Source organism: Arvicanthis niloticus, chromosome 3 (assembly GCF_011762505.2).
Source record: "Arvicanthis niloticus isolate mArvNil1 chromosome 3, mArvNil1.pat.X, whole genome shotgun sequence".
In the NCBI taxonomy this organism is placed as follows: Eukaryota; Metazoa; Chordata; class Mammalia; order Rodentia; family Muridae; genus Arvicanthis; species Arvicanthis niloticus.
This window is the reverse complement of record NC_047660.1, coordinates 109201483-109227390: the sequence shown is the minus strand read 5'-3', so window position 1 is coordinate 109227390 and position 25908 is coordinate 109201483. Positions and strand designations below refer to the sequence as shown.

Here is a 25908-nt window from a genome sequence, read left to right as displayed (position 1 = left end):
AACTTAGGATTTAGCTATCAATAACCACTAATGGTGGACTATTAGGCAGTTGAGAGGCATCTGAGGGAACTGTAAAAGGCAGCCAGAACTCAACACACTTAAAGTCATGTCCATCTCACAAAGCTAGTTCCCTCTGGGCTTGTGACTAAAATACACCACTGAAAAGAACCTCACAGGAGTTCCAGATATGTGCCCTACGCCCATAACTGCCTTAATTGCCACCAAGGGGTCAGAAAAGCCATGCCTCACAATCTTCCCAAGGCAAAGCAAAAGCCGAGCCCAGCTGTGATGCTTAGGAGTGGATAGGGGTGGGGGGAGTGGGGGGAGTTGTCTTTACTGCCAGCACATGTCTAGAGTACTGTAGAAACTTCTAGTGCCTCAGTTTTTATTTGTGAAGTATGGGGTCATAACCACACCCCTTTTTCTCTCCTAATCTGGTTCCCTTTCCTCCATCTGGGTTTCTGTACCAGCTACCTATTCCTTTACCCTTGGAAGGAGCCCCTTCCTTTATGAGTGTCCTCTCTCTTTGTTCTGCTGCTGCTGGTGGTGTTACAAAGTTGGATTGGGGGGGGGGGTGGTTTTTCGAGACAGGGTTTCTCTGGATAGCCTGGGCTGTCCTGGAACTCACTCTGTAGACCAGGCTGGCCTCGAACTCGGAAATGTGCCTGCTTCTGCCTCCCAAGTGTTGGGATTAAAGACGTGTGCCACCACTGCCCGGCCAAAGTTGAAATTTTTAAAAAGATGTTTCTAACATTGATTTTTAAGTATAAAACAGAAAGTTACTTGGAAGAAAGATACATGGGAGCATAGGTGTGACCTTTTCTAAAAGAGTCCTCTGATCTGAATATTGTGAGCTTACTTCAGCTCTACCCATACCTTTATTATGTGTGGCCAGAATGATGAGGGAGCGAGGTTGTGAGTTCAAGGCCAGCTGAGCTACATAGCAAGACTCCAACCTCAAAAAATAAATAAATATACTGGCATGGAACAAATGATTACAAGAGGAAAGAGGACATTATGGTGTTGGGGGGGCTGGGGGGGCTGAGTATGTAATTCAGTTGGCAAAGTGCTTGACCACTGTAACAGAAATCAGGGTTTCATCCTCATCACCATCTAAACTGGGCACAGTGGTACACACCTGAGTCTCAGCGCTCAAGAGGTGGGGGCAGGAGGATCTATAAGGTCATCCCCAGCTACAAATCAAGTTTAAGAACATATCAAATTCAAGGTTAGTCTGGACTACAAGAGAACCTGTCTCAAAAAACAAACAAAAGCACCCACCATATATACACGAGCTGTTTCACACGTGTGCACAAATGCTGTCCCTTCAAACTGCTATTTCTTCCCTCCTCCCTGTCTTGCTCAGCTCCTGTATTTTTACAGACTCAGATTGATTGCCCCTGTGAGGCAGGATGCAGGAACACAGGAGCAAGCCGGCGGAAAGAGACACTATGGAAAGCAGCCAGATGAAATGAGGGCAAAAACATCGGTATTCCACACAGACTCTGACCAGAATGAAAAGCAGTGATTCACAAAGCACTGCAATAGACAGGCTTGGCTTTCACTTTGAGAACAATTGTGGGCTTGGGGTCAGTAAGGGGTCCAGGTAGGGAGGCATCAAGATAAAAGGCAGCCAGGATCCTTTCTCCCTGGAGATGTGTTGCTATCAACCTCAATCCATTCCTTTAAATCTTTTTCTGCCACTCCACCCCCACAACTCCTCCTGTTGACCAGTGCCCTGGGCCTTTAAGAGTTGGATAGGCTGGACCTAGGGAAGCACTCACACCTCTCCCCACCCCACTCCTCCTTTCTGGCTGTAACTTTGCCAGTTATAGCTGCAAACTGCAGTCGAGGGTGGAAGCAGTCAAGTGCAAAGGAGAAAAGGAGTCTTCTCGTTCTCAGCGGAGAGCATTGCGGACACGGGATTACTATCCTACCCAAGGTAAGGGCCCTGAGCTCTAACCAGCCTCTGGCCAAGCTGAGTCCTGCCTGAGCCCTCACTCAGCCCTACAGATGCATACCTGTATTAGGTTAAACTAGGCTGCTTTTCCCACCCCCCAGGCTCCACAGAGCTCTCTCCCTCTTCCTGGTTCGCTCCAGCTTATCCTCTCTGACTCATAAAAACCGTTTTCTTCCCGACTGTGTCGATCACCCTCTTAGCTGTACTGGGCCATGAGTGCTGACCCTAGCCACCTCTCAGAGGTGAATCCACCCCGGTAAGATGGGAGGCAGAATGAATGTTAACAAACTGTTGAGGTTACCAAGTGAGGGTTGTCCAAAACGTGAGACATCTGAACTTCTGGTAATAAAGAGATAATTTTAAGACAACCTTGGAAAGAATATGGGTTTGAGTTTATTCTGTGCTCTGTTTTTTGCTTAACAAGCCAAGGTATGTTCTTGGTATATTAGCAGGTTATATGCCATGGGACTTTAAGGCCACAGACAAATGTTTGATCTGTAATAAGATTTAGGGCTCCCCAGGGTGGCCTTTGTGCCAGGACTGCTTATTAGGGTGCCCACTAAATTTGTTCTCATCCTTGGAAATCTTAATCTGGCAAATTCTAAAACACTCTCCTGGAGATAACTGATCTAGGCTTAAGTCTCTGGACTTGAGAGAGCCTTCAAGTTCTAACATTCTAAGGGCTATAACCTGTGAGCAGAGCCATTCTATCCACTTTATATGAAACAGGTTAGCCATAACCCTTTTCAGAAGTGAGAATGTAGACAAAATAGCTCTCTCTTCCCTCCTGCGTCCCAGAAGGAAATTTGAGATGCCCTGACTTCCTACAATAATGTTATTGGCACATGGTGTTGACACTTCCAAACTATCTGAGGGTCATATAAAGCTACTTGCAAGGGCAGGACCGAATCTTGCTTGCTCTGTGATACTGGGCCACTAGTACTAGAAAAGTCTCTGTCTATTATTACCAATGTGATTATCTGTATCCTCAAAGATCCCAAATATATGCACATGTGCTAATCTCCCCCTACCCTGAACCCAGGCCACTCTCAAACATCCCATATAGCCAAAGATGATCCTTGAACACCTGATCCTTCTGTTTCCACCTCCCACGTGTTAAGATTACCATCGTGCCCCACTGACCCAATCTCTCTTACTTTTAGAGTTTTATCTTTTTTGTCCTTGCTGGTGCCCCCTCTCCCAAACCCTCTGTTTCTTCTCGCCCCACTGCACCTGCATTCGTTGTAACCATCCTTCCTTTCAGACACCAGCGGGAACACCAAGCCCTGGAACACTTAGGTTCTAACACATTCTTTGGGCACTTTGTTTAGTCGGTCTCCTAGGATACAGGGGAAAATGAGGCTGAAAGGAGAGGCATGTTACTAAGTGTCCAAATGAAAGTGCCCTCTCTCCTGGACTATAGACTCAAAATCCTTAAAGGGGCTGAGAGCCAGGGCTGTTGGGAATTAGTGGAGATAAAGAAGGGGAATGGCAGGAAAGGGTGATGGAGAAAGAGGAGGAGGAGAAGGTTAAGAAGAGAACCCAAAAAGCTTGACTTGAGGGAGCAGAGAGGCTGGTGAGAGAGAAAGGAGTGAGCTAGGAAGAAAGGACAAGAAAGAGTCAGGCATGGGATGGGAGAGGCAAGACAATGGGAAGAAAAGAAAGCTGTTTGGCGGGATGTAGGGGACCCAGAAGATGATGGAGTGGAGAGAAAGATCATCGGTGCCCCTCACTGATCCCAGGCCTTCCTTCAACATGTCTTCTGGAGAAGGCCCTTTCTAAGGGAAGAGTTGGTGAACTCTGCACCCGTTGTAGAGACCTGCAATCTATTGCAGTTGTGTCACTGAAGGACCCTGTCAGGACAGCCAATCTTTCTGGTCTTCAGTCTCCTCCATGAAGCTCAGGTCTCATACGCTGTGGCTTCCCCGAGGTGCTGCTGACACTCTTGACTGTACCCCACATAGATACAAGTTAAAACCACTGCTCTTGAGTGGGGGCAGGTTAGACAGGGGGAAAAAAAAGAGGCAAAGTAGGTTTTTAAGGCTGGCTTGGGAAACTGTTTTTGGATCCTGGGCTCTGTTCTCAGGTTTCCCATGTTCCAGGACATGTAAGGTTCCTGGACACAGGAACAGAGAAGGTAATCCTGTCTTCTTCCAATCCCAAGACCAACTACAGAGTCCTGTGCCTACATGGTGGAAGCTGCGATCTCAGGTCCCCTCAGCCCATTATGGACTGAGCAGCCAAGGAGTTTAAGAGTGACCCATTACTTTGTCCTCTGGCCTTCATACAGCAGTTTTAAGCCATATGAAGATTCCAGATAGTGTATCCACACCTGAAAAAAGAGATGCTTTCTGTTCTTGAAGGAACTCTTTGGGACCCTTCTTCCATCCAGAGGGCTCTTAGCTAGGAGCACATACTCACTTCTCCTCCTAAAACTGTCATAACTGTTTCTCTCCTTTGCCCCTCACTCCTCACCCCTTTAGGGTGCCCACTCTAGGTCTTCAAGCCAGGGAAAGTACATTCTCTGTGACTCTTGTACTCTCTTTAGGGTTACTGCCAGGTATGGTGCTGTACAACCTCATCACTTGGGAGGCAGAGGCAGGCAGATCTCTAAGTTCAAGGCCAGCCTGGTCTACAGAGCGAGTTCCAGGACAGCCAAGGCTATAAAGAGAGACTTTGGCTCAAAAAGAGTTACTCCTAGGTGACTTTATAGGTCTTCTTATTAAAGGTGGACAGAAGAACATGGCAAAGTGGCACTCACCTTTAACCCCAGCAACTGAGAGGCAGATGAAGGGGAAATATCTGTGAGTTTGAAGCCAGCCTGGTCTACAGAGTGAATTCCAGGAAAGCCAGGGCTATAAGGAGAGACCCTGTCACAAAAAAAAAAAAAAAAAAAAAAAAAAAAAAAAAAAAAAAAGAAAGGAAGGAAAAAAAGAAAAGGAAAGGACAATTAGGGAATTAGGGTTCTAATATGCTGTGTGTCTACACAGGTCACATCACATCTTAGATTATTCTCTTGCTTATTCATCTGTAAAAATTTAGGGGTTAGGATGAATGGTACCTTAAAATGTATTGGTTTTATGTATATGGGTATTTTTCCTGAATGCATGACTATGTACCGCTTGGTGCCCACGGAAGCCAGAAGATGTTGGATCTTTTGGAATTGGAGTTACAGATAGTTGTGAGCCACTGTATCAGTGTTAAGAATTGAACCTGGATTCTCTGAAAGAGCAGCCAGTGCTCTCAAATGCTGGGTCATCTCTCTAGCCTAAAACTGCATGATATTTTTTAATGGAATGCTGACCAAAGGATCATTTACAGATTTGAAGGGGGTTTTTTCTATTTCTGTGAGACAGGTCCTATTTAACCCAGGTTGACATAGACCTCATTAAGTGGCTGAGGCCACCCTTGAGCGCCTAAATGTTGGGATAACAGGCATGTTTCACCAGAGCCAGCTACTTCCCAGAATTTTGAGGTTTTCTTTCACATGTTTATCACGGTCAAAATTATAAGCTTTACATGGGTAATTACAACACATTTCTGTTTAAACATAGGTCTTTCACTCATGCTTTATGCTTTGAGATTTGTCAGTTTCAGCATAAGCTGATCAAGAGCTGAACCTGATGCTGGGCATGGTGGCTCACATCTGTGATCCCAGCCCAAGAGGTGGGAGCAGGAGAATCAGGAATTCAAGGTCAGCCTTGGCTACATGAGACTCTGTCTCAAAGAAAGACAGAAAAAAAGATTCTGCCCTAGCTAGCTCTTTAGCAGTTTGGCACCATGTACATGAGGGTGTAGACAGGGCTCCAGGAAGAAAAAATGGAAAAATTCTACCTGGAGGAAAGACAGCTAGTCTGTGGACAGATTCTAGGTTCTCATAAAGGTTGGCAGCAAGATGGCAGACCCCAATAACAAGGACTTGGGGGAATGAGCAAGGTGTGGAGCAATGCTACCCAATGAGTGTAGGGTAGCAATCTGGAACATGCCCTGCTTTAGCCTTCCCTGGAGATAGCCATGGGAACTAATTAACAAAGATCTATGTATCTTATTTTAAACTCCAATCTGTGTATGAATTGAGACAGGTTTCTTAGCCTAGCTAAACCTCAGAGTCAGCAAACTCAGAAATGCAAATAGCTACAGATGAGATGAAGTACATGATCCATGCCACCAAGGAGATCCTGGGTTTCTTTCTCTTGTTCTCTTCAACTGCAGGATTCACCCAAAGCCCTTTGCTCCTCCTTGTTCCTTTAGGTGACTCTGGCACCAGCTGGTGGAACAGTGGGTGATGACATCTCAGATTCAAGACTGTGAGTACCCCTGCATGGGAAGAGGTCTTGGAGGAAAGCACAGGGGGTGGGAGGAGATTAGACCCTGGTGCCAAAGCTCCTCTGGGCCCCATAGCCTTCCCACTGGGTAACTAAGTCCCTGCTTCTCCTGGCTCAGTACTGGCCACTGATCAGGACTTGGTGCTGATGCAAGAAGGCACAATGATGCGCAAGGTGAGGACCAAAAGCTGGAAGAAGCTAAGATACTTCAGACTTCAGGATGACGGCATGACAGTCTGGCATGGACGGCAACCTGAAAGCATACCCAAGCCCACTTGTGAGTGACCTGGATACCTGTGGGTGGGTATATGGGTGGAATGTAGACATTTGAAAGCAGAGGGGGGACCAGGATCTTGTGATTGTGCAGGCTCACTTATGTGGCTCTATACAAGATGACAAACATCTCTTGCCTCTGTAAGACTGTAATGAGAATTAAATTAGTTATTGCACAGAGGGGGCTTAGAAGAGCCCTGGCACATGATAAATCTTCATAAATAATGGGACACCATGGTTATTCTGACTGTGATATGATGTTACCCCGTTTGGATTAAAACCCTGGTTATGCCACTTTCTAGTTGAGTTGATTTGGACAAATTATTTAATTGAACTAAAGGTTCTCATCTACAAAATGGGGGCTAACCTGCACCTACCTGTAAATTATAGAGATGCACCAAGCTAATGTGTGAAACATTGAACAGGAAACCTCACTGGATTTCATAAACGTTAGCCATGACGACAGTTAAAAGCATAAAGTGCAGCCCAACATTGTGTCAACCCTGTTGGCCAAGCTCATTATGGTACCTTTATACTCTTGATCGCAGAATAAAGAGTCTGCTCTAGAGACATAATCAATACTCACAAACCACATTGTCTTGAGCTGAGGTAGAAACTGGAAGAATTCCTCTAACTCTCCTCTAGGCACCTGGAAAGAGGAAACCTTCAGACCTGAAATGCAGACATAGAGTGTACTCTTGGGTGGACCAATTCTACAGGTGTAACTGTCAGCCCCACTAGCTCTCCTGTGGGAACCATTGCAACCTGCCATGAAAGGGACCATCCATTTTTTTTTAGATGTGGAAACTGAGGGGTTAAATTTGTGTCTTCACTCTGCCAGCTGATGGGTGGGAGTCAGGTCTTGCCAGGTCTAGCTGAACCTCCTTGCTGTGCTGCCTAAGAAAACATGGAGTCACACAAACTCCTGAATCACTGGGTCTCCATCACCTTGTCTGAGTGGCCTTTGGGATCCTCCTCTCTGTGTCTCCATAAAGAAGGGAGTTCTGGTCACCATTCCTTTCTCTTGTTGTGTATCAGACTCCCCTCCTCAATGCTTCTACCTGCTTCTTTTCTGGCAGTCTCAATCTCTGATGTGGAGAGGATACGTAAGGGCCAGGATTCTGAGTTGTTGCGCTATCTGGTGGAAGAGTTCCCCCTGGAGCAAGGCTTCACCATTGTCTTTCATGGGCGCCGCCCCAACCTGGACCTAGTGGCCAACAGTGTTGAAGAGGCCCAGATTTGGATGCGAGGACTCCAGCTGTTGGTGGATCTTGTCGCCAGCATGGACCACCAGGAGCAACTGGATCAGTATCAACCTGGTGGAGCTAGGGTGTGGGCAGGAGTTACTGAGGGAGTCAAATGCTGCAGAACCAAGGGAATATGGGAAGGGTGCAGAAAAATATCCAAGTGGTGTGGGGAGAGACAGGGGCCAACCATAGAGCTGATGATTCTAAGGGGAAATAGATGTTTCCAGTCAGAGCCTGAGAATGAGCCTGAGAACCCAGGATAGGAGGAAGGGTCAACGAGAGGAAGAAGGATAAGCAAAGTGCTGCTCCTGTGAAGTAAACAGACATCCCAGTAGCAAGCACTCACTACCACAGGTGTGGGAAGGGGCTCCTAGAGGCACAGTGGTATAGGCTCACTTCAAGATTGCTAGATGAAGTCAGTGAGATATTTCAGTGAGAGAAGGTGCTTGTCTCCAAGCCTGACAACCTGAACTCAATCCGTGGAGCCCACATGGTGGGAGAACTGACTCCTCTGATGCCCTACCCACACACACAGTGGCCTGCAGACCCTTCAATACTTGTAAAAGAGGTTTGTAGATTGCACATTACCTCATGTGTGTGTACGCTCATTCAGTAGCCAGTAGCCAGATTGTTTCCACTATTGTGCCAAATTTTAGGGACCTCAAGATCAATGAGACCATATATATTACTTTGGTTAGTGGAAAGAATCAATTTGTGTAAATAATTTAAGTACTAAATTATAGAAATACTTGATTCTACCTAAGAGTATTCTGAGAAAGTGCCAGGGAAGAGATAACATGTGATTCTGGACCAGAGCTGGACCTCTGTTGGTGGAGTGCTTGCCCTAGCATGCATGAAGCCCTGGGTTTGATCCCAGCACTGTATATAGTTGGCATGGTACTGTGTGCCTGTAATCCTTGTACCCATGAGGCAGAAGGAAGAGCATCAGAAGATCAAAGTCTTCCTTGGCTACCTGGGACCCTGTCAAAGAAAGAAAGGAAAGTAGTTCAAGTTAAACCTGAAGAAGGAATGTGGGAAGGCACTCCTGGCTGAAAGGATACTACGAATAAAGGTTTCAGGCGAAAGAGACCAGGAAGCAGGTCAGGTGATATTCAGAGTAAGGAGCTGCTGAGTCTGGCAAAAGGACAAAGAAGGATACAATGAGAAGGCCGGGCTGAGCCAGATCACAAGGGTAGGAAGATCTTGACTTCTGTATTAGATTTTATGTTTCTTTCTGCAGACAACAGGGAGATAAGTTCCTGCAGGCACGCAGGCCATCCAGTGACAAGATAGATTTATGTTCAGAAGAGATTATTCTAGAAGCTATGTAGAGAATGAATTGGTTTGGGAGAGAAACTGGCAACAAAGACAGGAGAAGGGGTTCAATGGATGAGTGCACACACACTGCACACATGCACTGCACACACACCGCACACACACCACACACACATCGAGCTTTTGCCTTGACTCAGCTGGAATGTTGAATGAGTGGTTCCAAGAAGCAGACGTAAACCAGGATGGCCGGATGAGTTTCAGAGAAGCTCAACGGCTGCTGCTTCTGATGAATGTGGAAATGGATGAAGAATATGCCTTCAGTCTCTTTCAGGTGCGTTTGCCTGGGAGGGTTTGCAGGAACCAGCAAGGCCATGTCTTCACTCGGCCAGAAGGTCTCTGACCCCACTTAGTAGTGTTCATTTCTTGACTCCTGTGTGCTCCATTACCATAATAAGCTCAGTGGGACCTGTGTGGGGAATAAGGCTCTGGCCATTCAGTCTTGTTGGGAGGATGAGTCATAATCTCTATAAAAAAAATAACATTAAGACCTAGGTGTGGTGATGCAAGCCTGTAGTCACAGCACTTGGGAGGCAGATGCAAACAGATCTTTGAGCTTGAAGCCAGCCTGGTCTACAGAACAAGTTTTAGGACAGCCAGGGCTACACAGAGAAAGCCTGTCTCAGAAAAACCAGGCAAACCAAAAATTCCATCTCACATTAAATGACAGAGATAAATCACTAGAGTGACTTGTAACCATGTGAAATATCAGGAACTCTCTGAGAGTTTTGTTTGTTTGTTTGTTTTGTTTTGTTTTTTTGAGACAGAGTTTCTCTGTGTAGCCCTGGATGTCCTGGAACCCACTCTGTAGACCAGGCTGGCCTCAAACTCAGAAATCCGCCTGCTTCTGCCTCCCAAGTGCTGGGATTAAAGGCGTGTGCCATCACTGCCCAGATCTCTGAGAGTTTTATAAACACTTATTATGATGACCCTTGTAGGACCTGGGAAGATGACTCTGGTGTTAAAGTGCTTGCCATGTAAGGATAGGTCTCAAGTTCTACTTCAGCATCTGTGTAAAAAGCCAGATGTGGTGTGTGTGTGTGTGTGTGTGTATATTATATTAGGGGTTAGTCCCAGTGCGAGGGAGAGAGAGAGAGAGAGAGAGAGAGAGAGAGAGAGAGAGAGAGAGAGATTCCTGAAACTTGTTGGCCATACAGCCCTGCAGGACAAATGAGGATCATCCCATTTCTCAGAGTTCATCCGTGCCCTGCTAAATCTCTTGCAGGCAGCAGATGTTACCCAATCTGATACTCTGGGATCAGAAGAATTTGTACAGTTCTATAAGGCCCTGACTAAGCGCACTGAGATTGAAGAACTATTCGAGAACTTTTCATCTGACAAACAGAAGCTGACCTTGCTGGAATTTGTGGATTTCCTTAGAGAGGAACAGAAAGAGAACGACCATGCCCCTGACCTTGCTCTGGAACTCATTGACCGCTATGAGCCTTCTGAGAATGGTAAGAACTGAGTGTGTAAATATTAGACATAGGGATTGGGGAAGGGAGGAGGCCAAACAAAGACCCAGACACAGAGTCTTCTACCGTAGGGAAGGCTGAGTCCACCCCTCTCCACCCCTCTCCTGGCCTCCTCCCCAGGAGATGCATCTCACTGAACCGCATCACCTAAAGCAGGGCAGCCCTTCCCTGTCAGTTAAGATAGAGACAGACCTTCATCTCTTAGGAGGAAAAGTGTGAGGTCCTGTCCCTTCCCTAAGCTCACATTTGACATCACATCACCTCATCAGCTTTGTCCTCAGTGGAAAAAAAGAAGGCGCTTGACCCTCCCTCCCACCTTCTTCCTACATAGCAATTCTTCTGCCCCATGTTTCATGGCTGTTGTTCCTTTAAATGTTAGCTTCCTGGAAGTTCTTTAAGTTGGTCTTGAGTCCTTAAGTCCTTGAATCAAGAATCTGGTCAGCTTAAGCCTGGGGCAGTCATGAGGCCAAGTATCTGGCATTTGATAAGTGCAGCTAAAATATTACTTTCCTCTACTCTTAGTAGACTCACTTCCATCCCTCCATTCTTTTTGGAGCGTGAGAAGTTTATATCCATACTAAATTATTTACAAAACACTTCCATATGCTTCACTTAATTTAGCCCTCATGGCGACTTTGAAAAATAGAAAACCATCAATTTGTTGGGATTTCACTGAATATCCTGCATTGTGCTAACATCCCTACATTCTTTTCTTTCTTTCTTTCTTTTCTCTTTTTCTTTCTTTTTTTTTTTTTTTTCTTCAAGACAGGGTTTCTCTGTGTAGCCCTGGCTGTCCTGGAACTCACTCTGTAGACCAGGCTGGCCTCGAACTCAGAAATCCGCCTGGCTCTGCCTCCCAAGTGCTGGGATTAAAGGCGTGCACCACCACCGCCCAGCTCTACATTCTTTTCTTGTTTTGCATTCCCGATAAGATGGGCTCTATTCTTAAGTTTTATTATATAAAACAGAGATTTTAAAAAGATCAAGTGGGGAGCTGGAGAGGCGGCTCAATGAGTAAGAGTGTTTGCTGTGCAGGCAACCTGAGCTCAGATCCTAACGTCCACGTAGAAAGCCAGGCCTGGGGCTGGAGAGATGGCCTGGTGGTTAAGAGCACTGGCTGTTCTTCCAGAGGTCCTGAGTTTAATTCCCAGCAACCATATGGTGGCTCACTACCATCTGTAAGGGAATCTGATGCCCTCTTCTGGCCCACAGATCAGAGCACTCATACATTAAATACATAACTTTTTTTTAAAAAAGGAAAAAAAGGAAAAACAGAAAGAAGGAAAGAAGAAAGGAAGGGGGAAGGAAGGAAGGAAGGAAGGAAGGAAGGAAGGAAGGAAGGAAGGAAATGACAAAGTAGGCCAGCCATGGTGGAGGTGCCCGCCTTTGATCCCAGCACTCAGGAGGCAGAGGCAGGTAGGTCTCTGAGTTGGAGGCCAGAGTGAGTTCTAGGACAGTCAGGGCTACACAGAGAAACCTGTCTCAAAACAAAATCCCCCAAACAAGTGTGTACAACCATGCTAGTCAGAAAATAAAACTGAACAAACCAGAGGAAACGATTGGATCTTCTGTTATGAGCTGGCGGTGTTCTCTGATGTCCGCATGTTGAGAACCGAATTCCAGTGCATCGTGTTAAAAAGTGGGGCCTTCAACTGAGACTTCCTACCCAAACTGCTGCCATTCTCTGTCTATGATTTGTCAAACCTAGGTCAAGGGAACTGGTCCTGAGAATCAGGTCCTCATACCTTCCAACCAAGCCTCTTTGCAACAGAATTAGTGAGACCCCACAGTCTGGTAGTGCAGGGCATGTCCCCTGACATCAGACTGCTTGGGTTCAAATCCCAGTTCCTTCACGTAAGCTATCTATTGCCCTATCTAACTTGCTGTGGTAGCTGTATTGCAATACTGACTTCACGTGTTAGGAAGCTGCAATACATAATGTCCTTGCAAGGAGTGAGTGCCCAATAGCTGTTAGTCATTGCTGTTACTATATGGCATCCATGCTTACAACAGTGAGACCCATGAAAGGAGTCAAAGGATCATTTCCTCAGCAAGAGTGTAGCCTAAGAAGATAGTGACAAATGTCCCCCCACCAAACACCACATCATAAGTCAGGTCTTGTAGCTGCACAGCCCAAGGAAGAAGCACAGGCACTTTGGTCAGAATATTGATAATTTTTCTAGATATATACTTAGGCTTGGGACTGGATTCTGTGCTGTCCAAGTGTGAACTTCAAGAACTGTATACCTTTAAATGGACTACAATCAAGTGTTCATAGATACATGTATCCAGGGGCTGCTGTGTCTAACAGTGCAGAAAGCGCATTCTCATGGGCATCAACAGTTCTATTGGATAACGCTGGACCAGAGTATTTGGTCTGTTAGTTTTTTAAGATAGGACCTCACGGTGGGGAAACATCTTCTTAGGAACAGGCGGGGAGGAGAGATGGGATGAGGAACTGTGGGAGGGTAGACCAGGATAGGGATGATGACTGGACTGTAAAAAATAAAAGTAATAAAATAAATAAATAAATAAATAAATAACACATTAAAAATACCAACAGTAAAAACCCACCAAGGCCATCATAAAAAAGAAAAAGAAGAAGAAGGAGGAGGAGGAGGAGAAGAAGAAGGAGGAGGAAGAAGAGGAGGAAGAGGAGGAGGAGGAGGAGGAGGAGGAGGAGGAAGAAGAAGAAGAAGAAGAAGAAGAAGAAGAAGAAGAAGAAGAAGAAGAAGAAGAAGAAGAAGGAGGAAGAAGAAGAAGAAGAAGAAGAAGAAGAAGAAGAAGAAGAAGAAGAAGAAGAAGAAGAAGAAGAAGAAGAAGAAGAAGAAGAAGAAGAAGGGACCTCAAGATGTGACCAGGGCTAGCTCTGAACCTAGTCAAAATCCTATGGCCTCTGCTTCACAAGTGGTGGAATTATAGGTGTGCACTACCAAGTTCTTCAAAATCTTTTCTTAGTGATAGAAATTTTATTTATAAGAGGAAATCACGCAGAAGAATTGGCAAGATGATTCAGTGGACAAGGCGCTCATTGTCAAGCCTAATGACCCGAGCTTGAGCTTGCCCCACATGGTGGAAGGAGAGAGACGATTCTTGCAAATTGTCCTTTAACCTTTGGACATGTGCCATAGCAATGCACCCCCTTCACACACATACACATACACAAAGTAAAAAATAGATGGAGGAGAGGGAGAGGGAGAGGGAGAGGGAGAAAGAGAGAGAGAGAAAGAGAGAGAGAGAGAGAGAGAGAGAGAGAGAGAGAGAGAGAGAGAGAGAGAGAGAATGCAAGTGAGCTCAAGAGAGTATTGTGGCACATGCCTTTAATTCCAGCACACACGAGGGGCAGAAAGATCTCTATGTGGTTCATGGTTGATGTTCTGTTTCTAAGACAGGGTTTCACTATGCAGCTCTGACTGTCCTGGAACTCACTATGTAGACCAGGCTAACCTAGAACTCAGAGATTCTCCTTCCTCTGTCTCCCAAGGGTTGAGATTAAAAGCATTCACCACCACACTTAGATCTCTGTGTGTTTGAGACAAGCCTAGTCTACATAGAGAGTTATACACCAGCTAGAGCTACCTAGTGAGATCCTGTCTTAAAGGGAGAGATGGGGCGGGGGGTGGGGGTTGGGGAGGCTACATAGCTGGGAAAAGTCTGAAGCCGAAAATTGTCTTAATGGTTTTCTTTAACAGCCTGTGAGATGGAACTTTTTAAATTAACTAATTATTTTTAACTTACATCTCAAATGCTGCCTTCCCTCCCAGTCACCCCTCACAGAGCTCTCCCCAGACCCCATCCCCTCTCTCCTTTGCAGAGAGGGGAGCCACCACCAAAGAAGAAACATTTTAAATGGCAGATATAACAAGTGGCACATTTGAATTCTGCTAACTGGGAATAGGCATCTAAGGGACAGGACCCCAAGAGGGGGTGGTGGAGAATAGGCTTGTGGGTGAACAGACCTCTCACTTAGAGCTCCTCACTCTCGTGGTCCCCACTCCACACCCTAGGCAGACTGCTGCATGTTCTGAGCAAGGAAGGCTTCCTCAGCTACCTCTGCTCTGCGGATGGAAACATCTTCAACCCCGACTGCCTCCCTCTCTACCAGGACATGACTCAGCCTCTGAGCCACTACTACATCAACTCCTCTCACAACACCTACCTAGTGGGGGACCAGCTCTGCGGCCAGAGCAGTGTTGAAGGATACATACGGTACGTGGTGGTCTGAGGGGGGCCTGCTTATGGGATGGACTGCATGTGGGAAGCTAAGGGGTAGATAACACAGGCCGGGATAGAGAGAGCTTAGGGCCTTAGGGTCCCTGGGTACCTGAGGCACTTGGAGAACATCTTAGACATTAGCAGAGTGCTAATGAAAGCCAATGGATAAGTGGGATCCTTCTCGTTGTCACAAGCTAGAAAACTGAGAATTCGGGAGCCCCAGGCTTGTTTTGAGCTTGTCCACGGAATGCTTTAAAGCAGTGGTTCTCAACCTTCCTAATGCTTTGATCCTTTAATCCAGAGCCTAATGCTGTGTTGGCTCCCAACGGTAACATTTTGTTGCTACTTCACAGCTGTAATTTTGCTACTGTTATGAATCATAATGTAAACTTTCAGAGCCAGAAGTTTACCAAAGGGGTCATGACCCACAGGTTGAGAACCATTGCTTTAAAGGTAAGGCAGTGGTGTGTAGAGTTAAATCCACTCTGTAGTCAGTCGACTCTAGGTCAAATTCTAGTTCTCTCCGTGTCCTGGGGCTAATTAACCTCTGTATGTTTCTCTGTGAAATATAGATGATTACGGTGCCCATTCTGCCAGGGTTCTTGTAAAGACTAAAGGGCACAAATTATCAGTCAGTAGCTAATAAATGGTGGTTGCCATTGTTGTGATTAACCATGACGAGACTGAATAGTCAGACAGCATTGTAGCACTGGCAACTGAGTGACTGGGTAGCCTGAAAGGTACACGTTGTAAGGCCTGTATGACGTCCTAGGTCCAGTCCTATTGGAGAGAGAGGCACGTGCCTGCAGAATCCACAGTAGTAGAAATATTGTGAGGTAATGTGTAATGGCTTGCTAGGGAGGCTTATGAACTGGGGCTAGGTAGAGAGAGATGTGCGCTGCAGCCATGGCCCAGTGCACTGAGATGCCTCTGGGGAAATAGCACTTGAAGTGGTCTGGATGGCAAGTGCTAGTGAGCGGTGCTCTTCCCAGAGAAGGGAGAGGCCGCTCTCTAGGTAGAAGATCACACCTTGACCTCTCCTGCCTCTGGGGGTTTGGGGTTCTTGCAGGGCCTTGAAACGGGGGTGCCGCTGTGTGGAAGTGGATACCTGGGATGGACCTGATGGAGAGCCCATTGTTTATCATGGGCATACCCTGACCTCTCGAATCCTGTTCAAAGATGTTTTGGCAACACTAGCACAATATGCCTTCCAGGTAGTAGCCCAAGGTTGGGAATAACACTACAAAAGACAAGAAGGTCTGAGGGAAGTGTGACTGGCTAGGGTTGGAAGGGCAGATGGACAGTTGGTGCCAGCAGTTTGATATAGACAAAAGAAGGGTTTTTTTTGTTATTTTATATAAACACATTACACACACACACACACACACACACACACACACACACACGGAGAGAGAGAAAGAGGAGAGTGAGAATTTGTTTGTTTGTTTGTTTGTTTGTTTGTTTTTTCAAGACAGGATGTCACTATGTAGCCCTGGCTGTCCTGGAACTCACTCTGTAGACCAGGCTGGCCTTGAACTCAGAGACCCACCTGCCTCTGCCTCCCAAGTGCTGGGGTTAAAGGCGTGCGCCACCACCGCCCGGCTCAAATACAACACGTAATCATAGTAATCCTTTAATATTTGTCCAATGCTTTAGAGTTAAAAACTTCTTTTATCAATTGAGCAGTGGTGGCACACACCTTTAACCCCAGCACTTGGGAGGCAGAGGCAGGTGGGTCTCTGAGTTCAAGGCCAGCCTGGTCTACAGAGTGAGTTCCAGGACAGCCAGGGCTATACAGAGAAACCCTGTCTCGAAAAACCAAAAAAAAAAAAAAAAAAAAAAAAAAAAGTGTTGTATTTCTTACTGGTAATTAGTATTCATACAGTATTCAAACTAGCAACAACCACTAGTTGCTAGTAGCTACTTCTAAAACTGTCTTTTTTTACCTATGTAGTGGGGGAGGGGGAGGGGAACAGAGACATGGGTGAGTTGGGCTGGGGGACAACAGGAATCTAGAGATGATAGTATACTGTGAGCTCATAACTAGAGGAATAATCTGACGTCCACACTGAGACTGAAAACTCAGAAGGCCTCAGAATGACTTGGATCAGATTTGGTATAGGTCTAAGACTTAGGGTCTCAGCAGTGCCCCTTAGATGTGACTATGTCCCAAAGAATGGACCTAAGACCTACTAAGTTCTCACAGAGCCCTATAATGGGGTTGGGGGAGTTTAGCAATCAGTATATTCATGGCACTTACAAGTGGGGGCTTAGGAATTCAGGGTTTGGAAGGGAGGTTATAGGAGTTAATAGGTCTGAATGTCTCATCCCCTCCCCTCTGCCAGTCATCAGACTACCCTCTCATCTTGTCTCTGGATAACCACTGCACCTGGGAACAGCAGAAGACCATGGCACATCACCTGACTGAGATCTTGGGAGAGCACCTGCTGAGTACCACCCTGGAGGGTCAGCTGATTGATATATTGCCCTCACCAGAGGTAGGGACTCTGGAGCCCAGCCAGGCCCTACTATGTCTTTCACAATCTCACCATGGCTCCCTCTTCTACATTCCTGTCTTCTTCTATCTTCAGAATGGCCGTCTTGCTTTTTAATATACCTGTTGGTGAGGGTTTTTGTCTTCCTTTTGTTTGTTTGTGGAGACAAGATCTCATGTAGCTAAGGCTGGCTTTGAACTCCTGACCTTCTTCTCTTCACCTCCCAAGTACTGAGGTTATAGGCATGTACTACCATGCCTAGTTTCTGTGGTGCTGGGGATCAAGCCCAGTGCCTTCTATGCTCTAGGAAAGCATTCTACTAAGTAAGCTGTGTGTCTGTCCCTGACTATTTCTTGCTAATTTATCATTCATAAGACTTTACAAGCAATATTGAAGAAGGGAAATTTTCCCCATTATTATTCCAGCCACTTTCTTTTTTCTTGTTTTTTTTTAAACAATTATTTATTTATTATATATATATGAGTACACTGTAGCTGTCTTCAGGCACACCAGAAGAGGGCATTAGATCTCATTTCAGATGGTTGTGAGCCACCATGTGGTTGCTGGGAATTGAACTCAGGACCTCTGGAAGAGCAATCAGTGCTCTTAACCACTGAGTCATCTCTCCAGCCCCCCTAGCCACTTTCATAACAGTGCATATCAATACATTAAGAGTATCACGTTTATTATTTATTTTGAGGCAGGAGGTGGTAGTGGCATAAGTGCCACGGTAAAACACAAGTGCGGAAATCAACAGGAGTTGGTTCTCTTCACCTACCATGTGGTCCCGGAAAGCAAACTCCGATCACCAGGCTTATGGCAAGTGCCTCTACTCACTGAGCCATCTTGCTGGCCCTGTGGATTTATTTTCACTCAGCATCAAACTTCACTGATGCTGCGCTGTGCCGCTGTGCTACACTTTCATCTGTTGCCAGCACCGCCATTTCTTCTTCTTTCTCCTCCTCCTCCGGATTCTCTTCCTCCTCTTGGAGACAGGTTCTCATGAAGCCTAGGCTGGTCTTAGAGTTGTTAAACGTAGCTAAGAACGACCTTTTCTTGAACCTCTGTTCCTCCTGTCTCCACCTTCCAAGCACTAGTATTACAGGCATGTGCCACAACACCCAATTTACGAAACGCTGGGACTCAGACTCAGAGCTTTGCGCTTGCCAGGGAAGCCCTCGGCCAGGTGTGCCACATTTCCGGCACTATCAGTAGATTTTTCTAAAAGCTTAAACAAGTATATATGTGTATATATGTGTGTAGAAATTCATATTAGAAAAAACATGAATGGAATTACTGTTTATATTTTTAAATTTCATATCATAAGTATGTTTTTGAATATCTTTTTCTCACCCCCCCTTTTTTTGAGACAGGGATTCTCTGCACAGCCTTGGCTGTCCTGAAACTCACTCTGTAGATCAGGCTAGCCTCAAACTCAGAAATCTGCCTGTTTTTTGCCTCCCAAGTGGTGAGCCCACACTGCCCAACTTTTTGTTTGTTTGTTTGTTTACGAGACAGGGTTTCATGTAGCCCAGGTGCCCTTTGACCTCTCACCCTCCTTTCTCCACCTCCCAAGTGCTGGGGGGACTGGTGTGTACCACCACAGCAAGTTTAGGCAGTGTTTGAACCCAGGGCCTTGTGCATACTAGATAAGTACGCTACCCACTGGACTATATCCCCAGCCCTATGTCTTTTCCTCTTCATAGTTCTTCAGTGCTGTTCTTTGCTGATTCCATGTAGGACTGTCATTTATTCAGTGACACATTTAGCAGACACTTAGGTTGTTAATAATTTTCATCCTATCGGTGTGCTTTGTGTATTTAGTCTTTGAATTTCTGGGTTAAAGTGTTTGCATTCTAGGTTTGACATTGGTGGTGGTACTGTGGCATGTATAAGTGCTGGCCAGAGTTTACATTTTAGTCAAATGTAGTGATTCCAGCATTCAGGAGGTTGGAACAGGAGGATTAGGAGTTTAAGGCCCACCTCTAGTACATTGTGAGCTAAAAGCCAGCCTATGCTACATGAGACCCTTGCTCAACACACACACACACACACACACACACACACAGAGACACGCAGACACACATACACACCATACACCACACACACACACACACACACACACACACACAGAGAGAGAGAGAGAGAGAGAGAGAGAGAGAGAGAGAGAGAGAGAGAAGAGATATTGCATTTTGACAATTTTGATTATTATTGCTGAACTGCTCTCTAAAAAAAAACACCAAATTATACGCAACCAACAGAAGAAAAATAACTGCAAGCAACTCCACAGTGAGATGATTCATAATGGCAAACATTAAAAAGAAGGGCTTCTGCTTTTGTTGTTCTGAGTTTTTTGAGTGCTGGGGTTACAACATGCACTGGCATGCTTGCCACTTTTTAGCATCTAGTTCTGCTTGCCTAGGCCTTCAGAGTGCTGGAACCACAGGCTTCAGCAACCAACTCTCAATTCATGTCTTCTCGAAAGACTCTTCTATTATAAGACTATTCAAAAAACAGTATCTCTCTTCATACTCCTATGTCCTTTATATATGTAAATCTTTAAGGGGATTTTCAGTGTGTAAAATGAGTGAGGGAGGGCCTATTGATTCTTTTTTCATATGGATAGAAACATCCAACATTTGTTTGAAAACGAGTGACTCTCTACCAAATGTATTAAGGAATCACTCCCCCTCTGGGAAACTTCTGACAGCCCACGTTGTTCTTCTGTCTTTGAGCTGGTGAGAGCTCCACTGTTGTCAGGAGGAACTTGCGCAGACAAGTAGATATGTCTCTGTTTCTGTTCTCTAGCAGCTTCGGGGGAAGATCTTGCTGAAAGGAAAGAAGTTAAGAACAATTGAGGTTGACAAGGAAGAAGAAGAAGAAGAGCTGGAGAAAGATAAGGGGTCAGATCTGGACCCAATGTCCCCTGAGTTGGACACTCAGCCTGAGTCCCAGGAGCAGGCCTCTGGGAACAAGAAGAAGAAGAAGAAGAAGGTGAGTCAGGATTAGGATTTTGGTTTGTTTTGTTTGTAATGGTGTTTGGTGATCATGCATTACAAGTAGAGGGCCTGTTTCTGAAGCGTCTAGAGCCAACAGGGGTGGAGAGCCAAGGAGGAAAAAAATGCTCTTTCCTCTCAAAGAGGCCTCTACTGAATCACTATGCATTATACCATCTACAGCAATACTGTCCCTTACCTATTGTTGTCTACACGTGCATTGTAGTGGCTTCCCAACTTCACGGATCACAAAATCTTAGACCAAAGTTTGTTCAAAATGGATACATTTAGAACCTCTCTCCGTGAAACCCTTGCTTGGCTCTCTCCTGAGTCCAAGTGGCATGAGGTGTTTCAGGTAGGGTAAATAGATAGGTTCTGGTGGGAGGGGAGGCAAGTTCAAGAAAGAAGACAAGGGTGGCTGGAAGAGATGAAGGAGTTAAGTGACTCTGGACACAACTTTGTTCTTCACAAACTCCTTAAAGGCAAATCTGAATACCACTTGTCTGTTGCTCTCTCTCTCTCTCTCTCTCTCTCTCTCTCTCTCTCTCTCTCTCTCTCTCTCTCTCTCTCTGTGTGTGTGTGTGTGTGTAGCTATTTTTGAATAGAAGTTACTGGACCACTGATTGCTGTGACTTCAGTCTCATCTATGATGGGTTAGTTAGAGAAAATGTTTTGGAAAGGATACATTTGAGGAGGAGCAATCCAAGTAGGGGGAGGCCAAGTGAGAAAAGGTCCTGCTGGTGGGACCTCCAGGGCCTAGGTGTGGAGTTTGCATTTCTCTCTCTTGTGCACTTACCTGGCTTACTCAGCGGACTTATGATTTATCCTGTTCTGAGGCTGTGGTGTTTAAGCCTGTTGTCATGTTTAGGGATGACAATGAAAATTAAGAGGATAAAATCCAAAGCGAATGCTCTGGGGTCCTCAAATCCTGACAGGTGTGGATTTTGTGACCATCATAGTTTGACATGTCTGACTGGATTCATGTGCTTTTTGGTTTGTTTTGTCTTTTGAGGCAGTCCTGATACGTATCCTTGGGTGACCTGAAACTCGTTATCAAGACCAAGCTAGGCTCAAACTCAGAGATCTACCCGCCTCTGACTCTTGAGTGCTGGGATTAAAGGCATGCACCACCATGCAAGGATCATGTATACATTTTGACCGGAGATGATTATTGTTCATTTGTTTTTAAGAGAGGTAGGGAGAGTGATACCTCTTTGTTTAAAAATAATAAAGACTCTTTATCCCAGATGTAGCATAGCAATGACCTTCCAAACTCAGAACTGACACTGATCCGAGCAGTATATGCAGACTGCCTTTATTCCCATCCTCGCCCCCAGGTTGTGAAGTGTCCGATGCCTTGTCTGCTTAACTGTGGTCATGTTTTGGCCCAGGCTTCTAATTCCATCCCTGAGTCCATTCTCTTGTCAAAGCAGGTGAGGCAGGAGGGGAGACTACAATGGGGAGGCAGCGGGAAGAGGCTCAGGTTGGATGGCCACTAGCTTCTCTCTCTCTTCAAACCATGTTAAATTTAATACCATCTCTCTGTCCAGTTTCTTCTCCAGAGTTCCTCAACCATCTTGTGCCCAGACCTATCTGCCCTGGTTGTCTACTTGAGGACTGTCCCCTTCTGCAGCTTCATTCATTCCAAGGAAAACTACCACATCTACGACATTTCATCCTTTTCTGAGTCCAAGGCCAAGAACCTCATCAAGGAGGCAGGTCAGGAGAAAGGTGGGGTGGGTGACCTCATCAAGGAGGCAGGTCAGGAGAAAAGTGGGGTGGGTGACCTCATCAAGGAGGCAGGTCAGGAGAAAGGTGGGGTGGGTGACCTCATCAAGGAGGCAGGTCAGGAGAAAGGTGGGGTGGGTGACCTCATCAAGGAGGCAGGTCAGGAGAAAAGTGGGATGGGTGACTTCAGGCCTAGCAGGCAGGGAGGTAAGTCCCAAGAAACAGAACAAGGAAGCAGCAGAGAGATTGAGTTCAGAAACTTAGAGCAGGCTTAAGAGAGCCTCACATAGCCTGGTCTGACCTCAGACTGGCTCTGTGGTTGAGGATCACCCTGAACTTCTGATCCTCTCGTCTCCACCGTCCAAGTTCTGGCATTACTCTGTGCGCCACCATTTCCGGTTTGTACAGTGCTGGGGTGCAAACCCAGGGATTTATGCCTGCCAGGCAGGCATTTGACTAAGTTACATTATCAGCCCACAAAGGAAAAGATTTATGAAGAGTGGGCACAAAGCTCTAGGGAGAAGAAAATTTTGGGGAGGTGGTCACCTTTCTGGAGCCAGCCTCAGATTTCAAGAACAGTGAAGTAAGTAGAAAGGGTCCTTGGGAACAGTGAAGTAGGAGAGCCCGTCTTAGAGACAGAACTTCCATCTCCTTATTTATACTCTTTTACAGGCAACGAGTTTGTACAGCACAACGCCAGACAGTTATGCCGCGTGTATCCCAGTGGTCTGAGGACAGATTCATCAAACTTTAACCCCCAGGAACACTGGAATGTAGGCTGCCAGATGGGTGAGGAGGCAGCAGGGAGAGGGAGGGAGTGCAGAATCAGCTGACGGGAGGTAAATTCCCTAGAGAAAATGGCTGTGGAGGTTAGGGGGATGTTTTAAAGGAGTACTAGGGGGAAAAAAGGTGAGAAACGTGGTCCTATCTATTGGAATGTTTCCAGCAAACACTGATTTGAGGACCATGCTCTGTTCTATAATCTAAGCTGGTTTCAAACTATGTCCTTCTTCCTCAGTCTTTTGCTACCTAACTCCAGCAGGCATCTTTATACCTACTACCTTCTAATTCCCCTGAAAAAGGGGCTAGAAGGCTAAGGAGGATGTGTGTGCATGCATGCAGTACACATATACCTAGGTGTATATGTGAGTGAGACACAGAAAAAATGTTGTGTGTATGTATATGAAAGTGAGAGTAGGAGGGGGAGGGGAAGGGAGGGAGAGGTGGGGAAGGGAGGAGAAACAGGGTATATAGCCCTGGCTGGGGCTTGATGTGTAGACAGACTAGGATGGTGTTGACCTTGTGGGAGTCCTCCTGCCTCTGCATCCTGAGTGCTGGGTTTACGAGTATGTGCCATCACACTCAGCTCCCAAGGTAACTTTTTCTCCCCCCCCCCCCGGGATTCTCAGTGGCTATGAATATGCAGACTGCAGGAAGTGCGATGGACATCTGTGATGGGCTCTTCCGCCAGAATGGTGGCTCTGGCTATGTGCTGAAGCCAGAATTCCTGAGAGATACCCAGAGTTCGTTCAATCCCGAGAGGCCCATTAGTCTTTATAAGGCCCAGATCCTTGTAGTCCAGGTATGACAGAAACTGTTGAGAAGAACCTGGAATAGCTGGAGTAGAAGTGTGTATGTGTATGACAGTGGGCGGGGTGGCTCAATGTGACAGAGTGTAATTGGTTGAAAATTGTCTACCAGGAGTGGTAGCATACCACTCCCAGGCCAGAGCTATATAGTGAGACTGTCTCAAATAAATCAAAGAGGGAAGATATCCTTACTCAATTGCAAACTTTGAAGCCAACTAATTTCAAATCATTTTCTAGTTGTGCAACACCGGACAAGTTCCTTAACTTGTAACCTCAGTAAACTCATCTGTATGATAGGGCTAATTCTCTATAACCTGCCTCAAAGGGTTGTCAGGACTATCAGTTAAAAAGTACTTACAATTCCTGGTGCACAGTAAAAACTATAGAAAATTCTAGTTGGTGTGCCTACTTTAAAGTTTTAGGTTGGAAACTAGAATACACTATCTATGCAAGATTTTGCAAACTATGAAGCTATAGTGCAAGTCCTGTCTTCTCAGAGGTGTGAGGGCTGGATGAGGGAAGGCTGGGCTAAGCAGAGACTCATGAAGTTTGTGTCCTGGTTGCAGGTTATCAGTGGTCAACGACTCCCCAAAGTGGACAAAACCCAAGAGACAACTGTTGTGGATCCACTGGTGAAAGTAGAGCTCTCTGGTGTTCCTGAAGACATAATGGAGCATGAGACCAGCTATGTGGAGAACAATGGTGAGACTGGGCAGGGGAAGTATCACTCCAGACTGCTGATTCCCTTCTATCTTGTTCATTTGCAGCCATGTGACTCTGCACCCTCATGGGAGACAAAGTGAAATCATCCAGGGAATCCTGGCCCTCCCTTATAGGCTTATGAATTGGGAAAAGTTCTTATGCTTTTTATTCTTAATGATTTTGTTTTATTTATGTGTATGTGTGTGCACCACCTGCGTGTTCCCACATAGGCCAAAGGAAGGCATCAGATTCCCTGGACTGGGTTATAGGCAGCTGTGATCTGATCCGTCAGACACGGGTTCTGGGAACCAAACTCAGGCCCTCTGGAAAAGGAGCAAGTGCTTTTAACTTCTGGGCCATTTCTTTAGCCCCTGCTTCTGTATAATGCACCTGTGTCTTCACTTGTAAAATATTGATTGGCATCTAGATTAAATGAGAATGCAGGGAAAGCAATTCAGTATGGGCCTAATGAAGACAGTTAGTCTGTTCCTTTATTCCTATCTCCACTTCAGGTATTAATCCATACTGGGGGGAGACGTTCTATTTCCGGATCCAGGTGCCTGAACTTGCTATGTTGCGTTTTGTGGTAAAGGATTATAGCAGGAAATCTCGAAATAAATTTATTGGCCAATACACCCTGCCTTGGACCTGTATGAAACAAGGTGAGACAAACCTTGGACTCTTGGCCAATATCCCAACTGTGGTTCCCTTCCTGACCCAATTCTTCTGCCCATTTCCAGGTTACCGACATGTATCCTTGCTCTCCAAAGATGGCACTAGCCTCCATCCAGCTTCCATCTTTGTGTACACCTGCATGCAGGAAGACCTGGATATGGATGAGCCCTGAGGTGGGTGTGCCACAGAAAGAGTGGATAGATATACTGGCTTTAGATGTCAAGGTACAAAATTACCCTGCCCCCACCCCTTTCCCCTAAGACAGGGTCTTACTATGTAGCCTAGGCTGTACTGGAATTCACTATATAGACCAGGTTGGCTCCAAACTCAGATATCCATCTGCCTCTGCCTTCAGAGTGCTGGCATTTAAGGGCATGAGATGCTCTGACCAGTATACCTTGCCCTTGTAAAGCAAATCTTATCTAGTCTTTCCTGCCCTTCCCTTTTGTGCACCCTATGCTAGAGTTTACTCCTTATTATTGCCCTAGGCTTAGTGCCATTCGATTCTCTGTTAATCTTTCCTATCATCTCCGACTAGAAAAACAGGGAGGGCCTTGAAGCAGAACAAGTTACAGATGCAGTATCCTTTCCAACCTACAACTTCCTCAAAATCCAGAGCCAGCCAAAGGATCAATGAAGGATCAAGGTTCCCAGGATCAAGGTTCCCAGGCAAAGGTTGGGGAAGAATGCCTGACCCAAAACTATGACTCTCTAGAGAACAATGCTCAGCCCTGAGTCCCCACTGGACTGCTGCTCCTTAGCTGGTCTAAATAGAGCTTCTCTGTCCAATTTGGCTCCTGTATGGTCTGTCATTGTTGGGCAAGAAGGGAAAATATGGAGGGGGAAGAGCATCTGGGTAGTCAGGTGGGTGTATGCCCTGCTATTGTTGGGCAAGA

The 25908-nt window shown here is 45.9% G+C and overlaps 2 protein-coding genes across 4 annotated transcripts in view; one reads left to right on the top strand and one right to left on the bottom strand.

The window, feature by feature from the left end:
• Usp37 (ubiquitin specific peptidase 37) overlaps positions 1 to 3241 on the bottom strand; it is a 107826-nt gene extending 104585 nt beyond the window's left edge. The window contains exon 1 of the mRNA XM_076931669.1: positions 3194 to 3241. The gene's annotated coding sequence lies outside the window, so the exon portion shown is untranslated. The remainder of the gene's footprint in view (positions 1 to 3193) is intronic.
• Positions 1091 to 25185, top strand: Plcd4 (phospholipase C delta 4). Of its 3 annotated transcripts, none has more exons than XM_034497369.2 (17): positions 1091 to 1942; positions 6212 to 6267; positions 6404 to 6562; positions 7638 to 7877; positions 9278 to 9411; positions 10363 to 10594; positions 14620 to 14821; positions 15897 to 16041; positions 17173 to 17325; positions 20131 to 20316; positions 21656 to 21751; positions 21869 to 22037; positions 22719 to 22835; positions 23456 to 23628; positions 24202 to 24337; positions 24850 to 24999; positions 25078 to 25185. In XM_034497369.2, the coding sequence occupies exons 2-17, from the start codon at positions 6246 to 6248 to the stop codon at positions 25182 to 25184; spliced, it is 2421 nt and encodes an 806-aa protein (XP_034353260.1). In that variant the 5' UTR covers positions 1091 to 1942; positions 6212 to 6245; the 3' UTR covers position 25185. The 3 variants fall into 3 exon arrangements, with proteins under 3 accessions (XP_034353260.1, XP_076787785.1, XP_076787786.1); XM_076931670.1 differs by having other exon boundaries at positions 1095 to 1942; positions 7638 to 7866; XM_076931671.1 differs by lacking the exons at positions 1091 to 1942; positions 6212 to 6267; positions 6404 to 6562; positions 7638 to 7877 and having other exon boundaries at positions 8070 to 9411; positions 20134 to 20316.
• Positions 25186 to 25908: the final 723 nt, after the last annotated feature.

Excerpts from the sequence above, each read along its gene's own strand:
- Plcd4 (XM_034497369.2), top strand. The coding sequence starts at position 6,246 with ATGACATCTCAGATTCAAGACT. Across the intron at positions 23,629-24,201 it reads CCCAGATCCTTGTAGTCCAG|GTTATCAGTGGTCAACGACT; the intron begins GTATGACAGAAA and ends TCCTGGTTGCAG. Across the intron at positions 24,338-24,849 it reads CAGCTATGTGGAGAACAATG|GTATTAATCCATACTGGGGG; the intron begins GTGAGACTGGGC and ends TCTCCACTTCAG.